General features: G+C 40.2%; 1 protein-coding gene across 1 annotated transcript in view; it reads left to right on the forward strand.

The window, feature by feature from the left end:
• Positions 1 to 263: 263 nt before the first annotated feature.
• LOC139471316 (GRB10-interacting GYF protein 2-like) overlaps positions 264 to 16,366 on the forward strand; it is a 36,208-nt gene continuing 20,105 nt past the window's right edge. The window contains exons 1-8 of the mRNA XM_071253623.1: positions 264 to 280; positions 8,952 to 9,002; positions 10,095 to 10,317; positions 11,010 to 11,118; positions 12,003 to 12,129; positions 12,985 to 13,160; positions 13,744 to 13,899; positions 15,983 to 16,074. Coding sequence (XP_071109724.1) covers positions 264 to 280; positions 8,952 to 9,002; positions 10,095 to 10,317; positions 11,010 to 11,118; positions 12,003 to 12,129; positions 12,985 to 13,160; positions 13,744 to 13,899; positions 15,983 to 16,074 — 951 coding nt within the window. The remainder of the gene's footprint in view (positions 281 to 8,951; positions 9,003 to 10,094; positions 10,318 to 11,009; positions 11,119 to 12,002; positions 12,130 to 12,984; positions 13,161 to 13,743; positions 13,900 to 15,982; positions 16,075 to 16,366) is intronic.

Consider the following 16,366-nt stretch of genomic DNA (forward strand, 5'->3'; position numbering starts at 1 on the left):
GATCTATCTTACTTAAAAAATTTCATGAAATTCGTTTTGTATTTTATTTCCATGATGTCAGGGCATTAACATTTACATTTGCATAGTAATTATGGTTTATCTTTCTTCCTTTGGCTGTCAATTAGTTGTGTTCATTGTGTTGGACATTGTTGCAGACCCGGACCAACATGGCGTACGGCAACCGACACAACCTCTCCATACAACCTCCTGACACAGCCTCCTGACACAGCCTCCTGACACAGCCTCCTGATATTCACTTCTAGATGAAAGATTGTGTAAGGTAGGTGATTTTATACCAGTGGTAGCAACCGTATTCGCCTTAAAATCACCCCATTCCAATATTACATTTACATGATAAGGTCCTATTTTCTTGTGTATATTGTCCATCAATGTATAATTATTATCAAACAAACTTTGGTGTCACCAAATGTCTTAACTAAGTTCCTTCTCTACTGCTATATGCCTGACAACAGGTTTAAGTTGTTGTGGCTAGACCTAGGACACTTATTATGGTGAATACGGTGCTAACATTTTGTCTCTGACATAAAAGTGTGTTCAGATTTTTTGTTTGAATTGTCTTGTAATATATCATACAAAGGAATCCATAGAATCTCATCATTTGTCAGCAGAAATCTACATTTGGCAAAGCATTATAGACTTGCTTGGGATAGTTTAAGTATTTTTGTTTCGGTGCAGTGTCTCATGAGAGACTAACCCTGTTGTTCATGTGAAAGTAGGAGTGGGTCTTTGCATCTGTTTCAGTATTACATGTCCCTATACCGTGTATACCCATGTGTATATTGCTATATCAACCCACTACTGTTGGGGTTAACATAGCTTTGCTCCAAGTCTGTACTGAATGATAAGTCCATGTATGTATAGTCATTGTTTACTTTGGATAGGCAAGTCTAGATAAGCAGACAGTACTCTTAGGAACCACTTGTTCTTATTATTTTTATAATCTAGGAATTATCATTTAAAAGTAATAATCATTTCCTTGGAGACTTGTGCAAGTCAGTGTTGTCAGTATGTATACACGGGTGATAATACCGTACTTCCTCTGATTAACTGAAAGATAATTGGCACATAAAGAGTCCTGTTTATTTCTTGACCCTTGGGGTGTTTTTACTTGCTAAACTATAATTGTATACAATTTTTTATAAATGTTACACAATGATAACTTATAAAAGCCCTTGCTGTGGATCTAATTATTATATGAAAACTCAGTATAAATATTATATCCTGATAGTGGCGTTAAACAACAAACAATGATGGCATGGGTCATTATTCATATCAGTCACTGGATTGTCTGGTCCAGGTGGGACTATTTCAAAGGATGCTGTCACATAGTGGAATACTGCTGAGTGCGGCGTTAAACAACAAACAATGATTGCATGGGTCATTATTCATATCAGTCACTGGATTGTCTGGTCCAAACTGGATTATTTACAGACTCTCATCATACAGCTGGAATATTGCTGAGTGCGGCGTTAAACAACAAACAATGATTGCATGGGTCATTATTCATATCAGTCACTGGATTGTCTGGTCCAGATGTGATTATTTCAAGGCATGCTGTCATATAGTGGAATACTGCTGAGTGTGGCGTTAAACAACAAACAATGATGGCATGGGTCATTATTCATGTCAATCACTGAATTGTCTAGTTCAAACTGGATTATTTATAGACTCCCATCACAAAGCTGGAATATTGCTGAGTGTAGCATTAAACAACAAACAATGATGGCATGGGTCATTATTCATATTAATCACTGGATTGTCTGGTCCAGATCACTGGATTGTCTGTGTGTATTTCAATGGTATGGGTCATTATTCATATCAATCACTGGATTGTCTGGTCCAGATCACTGGATTGTCAGTGTGTATTTCAGTCGCATGGAAACAAATTGATGGTATGGAGAAAGGGCTTATGCTGGTATTTTATTAGCATCCACATGATGAACTGTTCCTGAAACAGACGATATTTTATGTATTTGACTTGTACCATATGTGTGCGTGTTTTGTCAAGTCAACAATTGACTTGCCTTTTCGTGTGTTTGTGATGGGTGCCAGTGGATAAACCTGGTATCATCACTATTTGATAGTGACTCATATACAACTGCTTAAGATATGGTCAGAATCGTACAATTGACTTGCCTTTTCATGTGTTTGTGATGGGTGCCAGTGGATAAACCTGGATTCATCACTATTTGATAGTGACTCATATACACATGCTTAAGATATGGTCAGAATCGTACAATTGACTTGCCTTTTCGTGTGTTTATGATGGGTGCCAGTGGATAAACCTGGCATCATCACTATTTGATAGTGACTCATATACACATGCTTAAGATATGGTCGTAATTATACAATTGACTTGCCTTTTCGTGTGTTTGTGATGGGTGCCAGTGGATAAACCTGGATTCATCACTATTTGATAGTGGCTCATATACACATGCTAAAGATATGGTCGTAATTATACATGTGACTTGCCTTTTCATGTGTTTGTGATGGGTGCCACTGTATAAACCTGGTATTATCACTATTTGATAGTGACTCATATACACATGCTGAAGATATGGTCGTAATCATACAATTGACTTGCCTTTTCGTGTGTTTGTGATGGGTGCCAGTGGATAAACCTGGATTCATCACTATTTGATAGTGACTCATATACACATGCTGAAGATATGGTCCAAATCGTACAATGGACTTGGCTACTAGTAGAGATTTCTTGTCATTGCCGGTATATGTCATTATTTGTGTTATCTATGTTATTGATCCCAACAATAAGACTTGGTTGATCCAGATGCTTTCCAGCAATGCTTGTTGAACAGGTCTATGACTTGCATCACTTCAGGCTTTCCTCACTCATTAAACTGAAGTACAAGCCTGCATGGATCGCTGCTCATAATATCAATCATTATCTGGGGTAACTGAGTTAGAACTGTTCGTAAGAGGCGAGCACACGGGATGGGTGGTCATGCTTGGTGACTTGGTTGATTGTGTTTCATTATACACCGGCCATGTGTATTGTTGCTTACTAGGGCTGGGACAGTTTCATTATACACCGGCCATGTGTATTGTTGCTTACTAGGGCTGGGACAGTTTCATTATACACCGGCCATGTGTCTTGTTGCTTACTAGGGCTGGGACAGTTTCATTAAACACCGGCCACGTGTATTGTTGCTTACTAGGGTTGGGACAGTTTCATTATACACCGGCCATGTGTATTGTTGCTTACTAGAGCTGGGACAGTTTCATTATACACCGGCCATGTGTATTGTTGCTTACTAGGGTTGGGACAGTTTCATTATACACCGGCCATGTGTATTGTTGCTTACTAGGGCTGGGACAGGTAACTCGGGTACTCGGGTCGGGTGGGTACTGAGTAGGACCCGGGTACCTACAGGACAACCAGCCCCATGGTTATAGGGCTGGGACAGGTAACTCGGGTACCCAGGTCGGGTGGGTACTGAGTAGGACCCGGGTACCTACAGGACAACCAGCCCCATGGTTATAGGGCTGGGACAGGTAACTCGGGTACCCAGGTCGGGTGGGTACTGAGTAGGACCCGGGTACCTACAGGACAACCAGCCCCATGGTTATAGGGCTGGGACAGGTAACTCGGGTACCCAGGTCGGGTGGGTACTGAGTAGGACCCGGGTACCAACAAGACTACCCGGACCTGTTGTTATAGGGCTGGGACAGGTAACTCGGGTACCCAGGTCGGGTGGGTACTGAGTAGGACCCGGGTACCTACAGGACTACCCGGACCTGTTGTTATAGGGCTGGGACAGGTAACTCGGGTACTCGGGTCGGGTGGGTACTGAGTAGGACCCGGGTACCTACAGGACTACCAGGACCTGTTGTTATAGGGCTGGGACAGGTAACTCGGGTACTCGGGTCGGGTGGGTACTGAGTAGGACCCGGGTACCTACAGGACTACCCGGACCTGTTGTTATAGGGCTGGGATAGGTAACTCGGGTCGGGTGGGTACTGAGTATTGATGTAGTAATATGAATATTTTTGCGCATCATGTGTCTTCACAATTTCACTCCCTAAGAATTTGCCATGCACGCGAAACAATAATCTCGCAAGGTTGCATACTGACATGTTATTGGTGCATTTAACTCACATCCAGTTTCAAAGTACCTATGTAAAGTATTGTTGTATTTGTGATGTAGTGTGACAGACTATGAATACTGAATATATACTTGTGAATAAGTGAATTGTTTTGCGTTTCAATGACAATATGACACAATTATTTACAAAACTTACCTTTCCAATAATCTGTCTTCTAAAGAGACTGCTGTAGGATAATAGATGACATAGTTGTCAGACACAACATCACCACACGATATCACCTCAGCCTTCAGGAGAAGGTTCCATATAATTTTGAATGTTTTGTTAGTCTAAATGGCTGTTGTCAGCTGTGTTTGGGTCAAATGACCGCATTAAGAGAACCTGCCATCATAATATTTGATCAGGTATCTGTTGAGTAAAGAAATGATTCACTTAATCATGTCGATGGGTTTTATTGCATGTATGTCACCGATTAACCACAGTACAGTATACAGCTAAATCCACTGAGTACTTCAAACCCATAGTCAGTTAAGAATAATAAATTCACATTTAATCTGGACATACACAGTGGAGTAGTCTGAACCTGTACTATATAAGGACACTGGAGTCCGTAGTAAGTTCCAAGCCTTTGTGTTACTGTAAGGAAATGTAAGAGATTTTCGTATCTACGGCATATGTCATGTATGTGTTGTATGTATATTTAAACCAACAAACTAGTCCTAAGAAAGGAAAAGTGAGATGCATTCCCAATGAGCTAATAATATCACATTAAGTTGAAATAATCCCACTATAGCTTGAACACTTGAAGTCAAATATTGATTAATATTATGTCGTCAATCTAACGTGCTCAATTTTATCAAGTTATGCAAATATCATGAATTAATGGGAGCATTTGAGATAGTCCTGCACTTACAAGTTGTTTGTTTTGTGGGTTAGTGTATTTGTTGAACACTGATGTCAAAGTTCTTTCATCGAGTATCAGATACAAATCCAAGCAATGCAACTTATTTTGATGTGGCTTTTTATTTATAGGGCTCAATAATGTTCAAGATGAGATGAAATGACTGACCACATGGTCATCTGTTTGCCTAGACGTTTGTAGAAGAATTGTGTTGACTTTGCAACATTGCTGTATGTTATAAGCATGGTTATAAGCAACTACAACTTGAGACATATTACCAGCTTGAAAAGTGATAACATTGAGTAACAGATACCAATCCAAACAATGCAACTTATTTTGATGTGACTTGTTAGCTATAGGGTTCAATAAGGTTCAAGATGAGATGAAATGACTGACCACATGGTCGTTTGTTAGCCTAGATGTTTGTAGAAGAATTGTGTTGACTTTGCAACATTGCTGTATGTTATAAGCGATGCAACTTGAGACATATTACCAGCTTGAAAAGTGATAACGTGTAAGGATGCCCCCCACCCCCACCTCCATGGTCTGAAATTCTACTAGCCCTTAGGATAGCTTTACTATGAGACCATCTGACTCGGCCTTTTGGGCGATACTGGCAATGTTGCAGTTTTCTCATGTTCTTTAATTTTATCATGATAATGTGAAAAGGGATTTATTTTCTAGGACATTGACTGATTTTCTCCTGAAGATTCTTTCAAACGTATTTGGTCATAATATGATAGAAGGTCCTATCAACATGATAAAAAATATCCTATCAGGAATTTATTTAGACCTGCAAAGAGGCCGATATTTTGACTCCAAGACTGCAGTATTCCTTAGTATTTATTACTAATATGACTTCCTCATAACAGGATCAATGAGGAAAAGACGTCAGTGTTTTAGTCATTAATTATTTAAACGCCTCTGAATTTAAGAACTTAAAACAAATCCCACCTTTTGAAGAGAGTAAATATGTTGATAATATTACAGGGAAGGAAACACTGTGATCCATCTTCCTGAAGCCTTGCAAATGTGACCACCCTTTTATGTTTGTTTCAGTATCAGTTTACAATTGTTGATAAAGAGGGAAGGACTACTTCAATGTACCCGTGAAGATCCGGGGTAGAATAGGTCTAGAGCAACCCATGCTTGCCGTGAAAGGCAACGATGCTTGTCGTAGGAGGCGACTAACAGGATCAGGTGGTCAGGCTCCTTGACTTGGTTGATGCATGTCATCGTATCCTAATTGCGTTGATCGATGCTCAAGGTTTCAATCACTGGATTGTCTGGTCCAGACACGATTATTTACAGACCGTCGTCATATAGCTGGAATATTGCTGAGAGCGGTGTTAAACAACAAACAAAACTCCTATAATGATGAACTTATTTCCATACAGACACAAGGATGTGTTGCTTCTCAAAGATATCGATTTGTTATGAAGAATATAATAATCTAATTCAACTATTTCTTCAAATTTTATTTAGATTTAAAGATAAGCTACTTCATGTACTTCCTCGTAAGTCACTTTAATGATAAGGTATTTGATTAACGAAGGAAATAGTTTCATTTGCATTGATAACCCCATGAGAATAAGATCTATCATGTTAAACACTTGTTTAGGTTTCTCATGTTCTATATCATGAATAATTGAGTGTTTATCAATGACAGGTAATAATGCCCTTTATCATGTGTATCTTACTGTGTATATATGAATGATATATGTGTAAAGGCATCTTATGTTCTCTCATGTTTATTCTGTTTCTGAAAAAAATCTGCCATTGGGACAAAATCCTATATTTGACACAAACGATTCACTATGAACAATTGCGTGAAGTAGCCGTGTCATACTAGTGGCTACATCATGTGAATACCAATCAACACCCGTGAAGATCCGGGTGGAGAAGAGGTCTTCAGCAACCCATGTTTGCCATAAGAGGCGACACTGCTTGTTGTATGACTAAGGCGACTAACATGGTTGGTGGTCAGGCTCGCTGACCTGGTCAATGCATGTCATTTTATCCCAATTGTGAAGATTGATGCTCATGATGTCAATCACCAGATTGTCTGGTCCAGACTTGATTAGTTACAGAATGCCGCCATATGGCTGTAATATTTCTGAGTGCGGCATTAAACAACAGACAAAAGACAAACAATATCACTCAACCTCTTTGATTGCTTTTATTATCCTAAGTGGGATGGGTGATAAAGGAATGTTTGGCCGTCCGCTACTCAATGGGGACAAATTTTCTCAAAAACTTAGGACTCCTGTTTTGTTTTTTTATGATAGTTAAGATTTACTTCCATGTTAATCCCTTTTATAAGTACTGTATGAACAAACAATACTCCAATGTGCCCCATGGCGGGGGATATTGATAACGCTCTTTTCTTGTTACTTTTAATACAAACCCAGTTTTGGTGTACTGAACTCAGCTTTTGTCTCTTAAAATATCATGTTCTAACATGTTGGCTAGGCAGTAAACCAGTAATACTTACTCATATTATCTGGGGTGTTAAGTAGCTCAGTGATTGAAATGTTTTCTCGTCAGACTGGATTTTGATTCGTTGTGTAAAATTCAACTCATTTAACTCATTTTCTAGTTCATTTTGATATTGGTTCATTGTGAAAATGTGTTGTAAAACTGCAATGCTTTGTTTTCCATGAAACTTAACATTTTGCGTGGACTCATTCCCCATGTAAAGACTGAAACTAGAGGCATTAATGAAATACTATTACTGAAACTGTTGTGGAGGCAGCGATACCTCACTCTATACAGATTTATCTAGGATTCCAAACTTGAGGGCCTTTAGCAGGCAACTTGGGAAAACAGTGTGATATTGGTAAAAGATTGGACTGAGGAATGGCGAATTTTGACTGTCAGCCACTGAGCTGATGTAGATAAACCCCTGCTTTACTGATGTGGGTTTATGCAGGGTTTTACCGGATGCATAATATCATGTCCTTGACATAAAAATTGAAAATTGACGCACATAATGTGCCCTGCATATCCCATGGGATGCTTAAAAAGTATGGCTGTTTGAATCATTAAGTACAATTCGGCTGTAGTTGTGGTTGCATACATATGGAATGTACTTTACACATCCAATGTACTTAGATGACAATCGGATGTGACATGGCTGTGTGTCCTGTGATATCTTGTTGTTTGTTTGTTGTTTAACGCCTCACTCAACAATATTGCAGCCATATGACGGTGGTCTGTAAATAATCGAATCTGTTCCAGACAATCCAGTGATTAACATCATTAACATAGATCCACGCAACTGGGATATGATGACATGCACCTGTGAAGATCCGGGGTAGAATAGGTCGGCAAGCAACCCATGCTTGCCGTAAAAGGCGACTATGCTTGTTGTAAAAGCCAACTAACGGGTTCGGATGGTCAGGCTCGCTGACTTGGTTGATGCATGTCATCTGTCCCAATTGCGTGGATCGATGGTCATGATGTCAATCACTGGATTGTCTGGTCCAGACTCAATTATTTACAGACCGCCATGATATAGCTGGAATATTGCTGAGTGCGGCATAAAACAACAAACAAAACAAAACACTAATTTTGTTTCAAACAAGGAAATCCCCATCCATAATAATGCTTCACAGATACTCTATATCTTATTTGTTGTTGGTACAGTTGTCACTTTAGACACCCAAATCAATAGAAAAATGCTGGTATTCCCCTGTATATCATGTTACAAGTATTACCCGTAATTTTCAGATGCCAGGGGTCTCCATTTATTTCAAATTCAGTGCACAGATATATTGCTTGTGTTGGGTTGAAGGTTACATTGATTTATTTAGATCTGTTCAGAGGCCGATATTTGGCCCCATGTCAGCAGGAAATGAAAGTTAAAATTGAATTAAAATTTTCCCAATTCCTCAGATTTTCTGTAAATAATATTTCTGTATCTGATTATTTGATTATGTCTACTTTTCTTTATTTTTTTCAGCTATTCAACAAATATTAAAATGGCAGATACTCTCAAATTTGGCCCTGAATGGTAAGTACATACACAAAGGGGTTTATCTCTGTAAGGCCACATTTTTTTAATTGCTTTACAGAATTTTTATGGGAAAATACCTGTCGGTAAGAAGGAGAAACCTATCGATATGTGTGATAGTCCAATCATATTTAGCACAGGAAAGTGGGCTTGATGTGGCAAAGGTGGAAACAAGACTTTGATTTAAAAGGCTAGTGGACGCTTTTGCCAGGGAAGATGTATCGTTTCATGAACAACAAACCTTATTTTCATGATTTTTACTCCCAATGTTTCATTGATGTTGACTTTGGATCCTTGCTTGGAAAATATTTTTATTATGGAACATTCATCTTATTGGCAGGATATAGAAAAGATTCTGAATTTTTCTTTTTTCCATTTCAACAAAAAGTTAGGGTTAGCGGATCCGTAGAGCAATTGAAAAAATAAAGTGTGGCCTTGAAAACAGAAATTTGAAGTTACTGGAACCATGCTATGTACAATGACGATTGTATTAAACTGTGTTTAAGCTACCATGCATTGTTGAACACGTTAAATAAGAACAGTGTCTAAAACAAAATTTGTTATGTTTAATATATGAATGACAAAGAGGAAGAGTATTCATTGAAGATAAGTAATATATGCATGGCGTATTAATGAGGGGCGAGGTGTTTGATGGTGTGTGCTGACTTTGAATGAGCACCTAGCTACAACACTGTCAGATTATGAAACAGCTGCAGAATATTGCTGAACCAGAGTCAAAATCAGACTCAGTTCCTCACTGCAGATGTGTATTGTGTGATATAGCTGAGGCTGTATATTACAATGTGTGAAATTAAGCGTTAAAGTCCAGGTGATATGACTAAAATGCTGTTTCACCACCCCACCCCTTTTTTTCTTGCATATTTGCTTAAATGTTACTTCTCTGATATTTATTGATAATTGATTGATACATAGTTAGTGATTAGCGATCTCCATGATCTATATCGATAGCCAGTGTATAACCAGCCAGTGTATAGTGTTGACACACTAACTTCCACCGTGTCACTACTCTTGAGAGCCATTCCTGATGATGGATGTAGAATATTGTTAAAATGCCTTGCTCGTGTTCCCCAGGCTCCGACAGCTGTCTGGCGGGAACAGTGTTGCATCTCCCCCGCCCACACCTGGGTTAGGGGGCAAATTCAAGCTAGCAGAATACAGATATGGGCGGGAGGAGATGCTAGCCCTCTTTCACAGTAATTACAAAGCCCCTGAAGACCTTGTCAACTTCCCGCCAGTCTACGTTGAAGAGGCGCAGAAACCACTAGCTCTAATTTCTCTAACTGAGGAAGAACAGGTAAGGGATTAAAATGCTTTTGAGGACTTGTTTAGTATTATTCATTTTAAGTGCCTTGGGTGGATTCCAGGTGAGAATGTCCCCAGCAACTTGTGTTGGTCTTAAAGACGCCACTTGATGGATTGGGTAGTCTGGATGAGTTTAATAGTGTGTCATTCTACCAGGACGTCGTGGATAATTGCTCACAATATCAATCACTGGATTGTGTACTGAGATATGAGCTAAAGGAAGGTCCAGGGTTTGATCCCTAGCCGCGTCGTACCAAAAGACTTTAAAAGATGGTACTCGTTGTTACCCTGTCTGACGCTCAGCAATTAGGGGCTAAAACAAGGACTGTGTCGGCTCGGAGTCAGTATACTGTGTCTGAGTGGGGTATTCACGTTAAACTGCGGCATGGTATCTCAGTGGGCTAGCACTATAAATCGGCATCAGTTCAGACTAGTTCAAGCAGCCAAACACACATAGGCGTGCATGTTCGTTGCTATAGAAGTGCAGTAATCTTAGACACAACGTTAAACCCCATTTCACCTTACCTCACCTAAGTTTCTCGTTAACATTTTGCAGGTAGGATCAAAGAGAAAATTGGTATGAGGCTGTTTCAGGAGAGTTTTTTGAACTGACTGCTCAGCTATTATGAGAACCCTTGGTCAGCCTGGACATGAATTATCACAAGTTTCTGTTTCCTTTTACAGAGGTTGATGTCTCAGTCTGTGAACAGTACAACAGTGCTCCGGTCCATGGGTCGAGGGGGGCAGCCAGTCCGGGGTGGCAGAGGGGGTGGAGACCGGGGGAGAGGCAGAGGTAGGCACCCAACAATCACCTGGTGACCACAGGGGTTGAAACAATGCACCAACGTCGCAATATATGTATCACTGTGTCATTAAAAACGTGATCCTTGCCAGAGTACCCTTGGCTAAGATGACATAATCGTGAATGAATAACCAAACAAAAGTCAAATCTTTTCACAGGATATTTTTTAGATATGCTTTATGACAACACAAGTACATGATCAGATTGAATAATGAATATTGCTGAAATGTTAGTCAGAAATAGTTTGTGAACTATCTGATGTGCAGATGTTATTGGAACCATTTATCGAAGACTAGATATCAATCTAGAATGAGAGACATCATCATCCCGAGCTTGATATGGCAGTGCGTTGGTGTATCGTTTCAGCCCTCTGTGAGAACTGTGTGGCTTCAGTTAGTGAGAATACCTGTTTATGAATTCTGTGGTATTTAAGACTGGAAGGAGCACGGGTGGCCCAGTCGTCTAAGGCTCTGCGATTCACTGTGGAGAGTTGCGTCCCTTGGGCATGTGGGAAACCTATGATTGTGGGTTGGAATCCTGGTTCGCCCCAATTATGTTTCTAGGTTTGTTGGCATCATACCCGTGCTCGTGGGTTTTACTGAAGTGGTAAACGTCTGAGACCTGCATCACTTCGGGATTTCCTCCCACATTAAGCTGACACGCCGTGATATAACTGGAATAATATTAAAAGCGGTGTTAAACCCAACTCACTCACTCACTCAAGGCTGGAATTAAGACCTTACTTTGAGATTTTCCATGATGTGTTTAAAGTACTTCAGAAGTTCATCTCCATGTACAGTCTTCAAATATCCATCACCAGATACTGTAGATATAAGTGTGAAGTAATTCATGATGGTTGTGTCATTCTTACGAAGATGGCACTTTTTCAGGGCGGGGACGAGGCGATGGTTTCCCTCCAAGAACTCAGCCCTTTGACCAAGCAGAGAACGGCGGTGGTTTTGGGAGATCGCGGGGTCAGAACAAAGATGGATGGGAAGAAGTGTAAGCCTGATGCTGACAGCTGTCTGTGTTTTTGATGCAGATGATGACATTTTAAGCACAGCTGTTATTGTTGCCAAGTTGGAAGTGTCAAAATGTTCTATATGTAGAAATGGTTAAGGCCATTATTGATTTGACTTTTGGATAGTTGTTACTGAACTTGGGATATTATCTCTTGGCCAGACTCAGTTGGAATATATTTTGGGATAATTTCGTCAAGGTCACTAGTAATCCAAATATCAAACATGTTGTGAACATTAAGATTATTTCAGAGCACGTAGCAACAAGATCACAATCAGTAATTACTGCTGAATCATTGACACCTTCACCAACATATTCTTCAGGAATTGAAATTACCTTGAGTCAGCTTGTCCGAACATAGTAAGATTCAGGAAAGAATCGTGACATTTCCGTATTGTCTACAACTTTTACCATTAGTTAGGTTGACTTTACTTCCATTTGCCATTAGACTACTGGTTACGCCATCGAAAACGAAATACACAAAAAATCTACTCGCAGGTTAAGGTATCTTTATCCACCAAGTGATAACGGTTTCAGCACCTACCGAAGTGTTGCATTGAAATAATAAAGAAGTTGAATTCCATAAGTCAACCGAGTCGTCACAAAAACTGCCAGTTTTACTCATCCCTACTACCTTAGTCATACAATAAAGGTGACTACCTTCTCTGACTGTTGCTTCTCAGGTTTCATGATGAGGAAACTTTTGTTCAAGTTTCCTTTCCGTGTGACCTGTTTGGTAAGGTTGTCGTAGAAAACTGATGACACAGTGTCACGCTATCACGGAAATTAACAACAGCAGCTGTAAAATATCTATTTCATGTGCATTGCGTTTTCCAGCGGTAAAAAGTATGACCGAAGCTTCTCCACCCGTACTATTGAGGACGTCCAAGCAGTGGGGCGACACCCTCAGTTCTCTCGATCGCTGAGCAGTGATAATTGGCGAGAGAAAGAAGAGACACATGAAGATGATGCAGGAGACTGGCGAAGGGCAGGGCCACAGAAAGAAAGATGGAGTAAGTTGGCCAACAGATGAATATGCTCTTATATTAGTACGGACCACCTCCATGCAATTATTTTGAAAAAAAACCATTTCACCTCAAATGATTTGATTGTTTTTTTCATAATAGAATATATTCTACTCGAAGTTAAATTTCACCTGAATATTTCCTATGGTTATAGGTAATCTGTCGTGACAAAAGTGGGTGTACTTTAACTTCTTTAGAGTAGTATCGATAAAATATACTGGATGATCAAGAATGCTTCTTCCTAACGAAACTCGACCACTGAAAGTCAGGGGTAAAATAGGTCTTCAGCAATCCATCATTGCCATAAAAGGCGACTTTGCTTTTTGTAAGAGGTGACTAACAGCATCGGGTGGTCAGACTCGCTGACTTGGTTGATGCATGTCATCGTATCCCAATTGTGTGGATCCATGCTCATGATGTCAATCACTGGATTGTTTGGTCTAAACTCGATTATTTATAGACTGCCATCATATAGCTGGAATATTGCTGAGTGTGGCATTAAACAAAAAAAAAAAGACTTAAGAAAAATCAGTCCTGACAGTTCTTTTGAGTTGGCATTCTATGTTTTTAGGCACACGGACCAACTGGAGAGAACCTATTGGTCGAGGTGGATTTGATGGTGAGCGGAGACAAAATGGTCCCAATAAAGACCGAACACTTTCGGATGCCGATGTTAAGCACCAGCTGTACAGACGCAGTAGGAGTAGTGAATCATGGGACACGGATGGTACAGTCAACACTCAACCAACCAAACATGGTCATGCCCAAACTTATAAATGTTCAGATTACACGTTCTTCTCAATTCTACTTTGGTAATGCAAGGACAACTTCGTTTAATTGGATTTTCCTTATATACTAATCAAAAGAAGTTAAGCAACACACGATTCTTTCATGTTGCTATGGTTACTCTGTGATGGACTGGCTGTTTCAGATAGTAATATAAAAGAATCAGGTGTTTTTTTACTTCTTTTGAGTTGAATATGATGAAAGAAATAGATGTAATGTTTACTTTGAAATATCGGTGTAATCTGTGAGGCATTTATACTTTTAGGCAATACACCAGGAAAGTGTCTGTTTCACTTTCTGTGTTTGTATGAGTTACCCTGTTGCACATCATCGTGTTCAGAAGGTTCTGCAACTGGACCTGTGACTCAAAGTGACCTGAGCACACCAATCATCAGAAAACCCACACTTGAACTTAGATGTATGACTGTTGTAGCTTGTGGTAGCATTGGTTTATGGACCGGAGCCGTGGACACCACTACTTTTACGTCAGTACCGGGTATTGATAGTTGGTCACATGTCCATTAGGCAAGAATTCTTTTCTTCTTCTTTTTCCAGATTTTGATTTTGGTTTTGGATGGGCTGACAGTTGATAAGGGTTTATTACCATGACAACCATATGCACCGAGGACAGTTTAAAGCACCAGTGGAGATGTATGTCGTTAAAAAAATTCTGTGTTAGTCCTGTACAAATTTTGTTGTCAAAGTGATCTTGACTGTTAGTTTCTCCCCCCCCACCCACCCCCCTCTTTGTTTGGCAGATCCGTAAAGCAAGCACTAAGAATGTTAGACCTTATGCAAGTATGGTTGTTTGATGTCTTGTACAGAGTTGTACCCTGCTGCAGAAACAGGGGGAGAGTCCACATGATCTTGTCCTGACTCCCATCAGTTTTCCCATTGAGTTTTCAAGAGTTGCTTCGATGTGGTGTTGCCCACATAATCTCTTGTCATGCATCATGAGCTTGTCGTTAATTGTGTTGGGTAAGGCCTGCAAGTTGCAGAACATTCTGAACACGCTCATAAGTATTCATTTGTCAGTATCAGAACATGGAAGTGTGAGATAGACATTGTAGACTTGTGTGTGTCTTGGTAATACTTCTACATATTCTGAAAATCAGAATATTTAGACTCCTACCAATCAGCATGATGAAGGACTCTTTCACTATAGGTCCCTCATGACTCAGTCGTGCTGAAATAAATGATTAGAGTGAGGATTAGTTTAAAATAAGGATTAGGACACTGGTCTTAAAACGGTCTGCTTGGAGGGTTGAAAGCCAGTTGTTCAAATCCCTAAGCCATATCTTACTCAAACCCTGTCTGAATATACTGAGCAAGAAAAGTTGTGGATCATGAATATGTTTTGGGATATGGTGCTTTTTGTAGTGAAAACTGAGCACACAATTTCATGAAAATGTCCCTAAAAATATTCATGATCCTTTACTTTTTTTGTTCAGTATACATTGAAGATCTGCATCACCCTCCTCAGAAAGCCAACATACTGTTACATAACTCGTGGTGTTCATCTCACTCACTCACTCACTCACTCACTCACTCACCCACTCACTCACTCACTCACTCACTCACTCACCCACTCACTCACCCACTCACTCACTCACCCACCCACCCACCCACCCACCCACCCACTCACTCACTCACTCACTCACTCACTCACTCACTCACTCACTCACTCACACACTCACTCACTCACTCACTCACCCACTCACTCACTCACTCACTCACCCACTCACTCACTCACTCACTCACTCACTCACACACTCACTCACTCACTCACTCACTCACCCACCCACCCACCCACTCACTCAGTCACTCACTCACTCACTCACTCACTCACACACTCACTCACTCACTCACTCACCCACTCACTCACTCACTCACTCAGTCACTCACTCACTCACTCACCCACTCACTCACTCACTCACTCACCCACCCACCCATCGAACATCCCCCACATGTATATTACCATGGCACTTTCACAGAGTTGTGTTTATGCGGACTTGTTCATGTAGATTTGCCTGAATGGAGTGTTCCTGGTGATGATGATATGGAAGAGCTGGGAACGTTCGATGCCAGTGGGGCATTTGTTACTTCTCATCCGAAGGTAGGATGTCAATTCAATTTCATTTTCCTCAGATTATTAAGCTTACTGCGGTCACGCTGTTTTATGAGTTTCTTTGAACGTGTTAAATATTTATATGTATAAATTTTGCAATATTTAAAGGGTCTCTTGACCACCATTAAATTTGACCGCTGACCTTGTTGACCCATGAAGATTCGGGTTAGAACAGGTCTTCAGCAACCCATGCTTGCCGTAAAAAGTGACTATGCTTGTCCCAAGAGGCGACTAATTGGATCGGGTGGTCAGACTCGCTGACTTGGTTGATGTATGTCAT

This window comes from Haliotis cracherodii, unplaced genomic scaffold, assembly GCF_022045235.1.
Source record: "Haliotis cracherodii isolate W230 unplaced genomic scaffold, xgHalCrac1.p SCAF_22, whole genome shotgun sequence".
In the NCBI taxonomy this organism is placed as follows: domain Eukaryota; kingdom Metazoa; phylum Mollusca; class Gastropoda; order Lepetellida; family Haliotidae; genus Haliotis; species Haliotis cracherodii.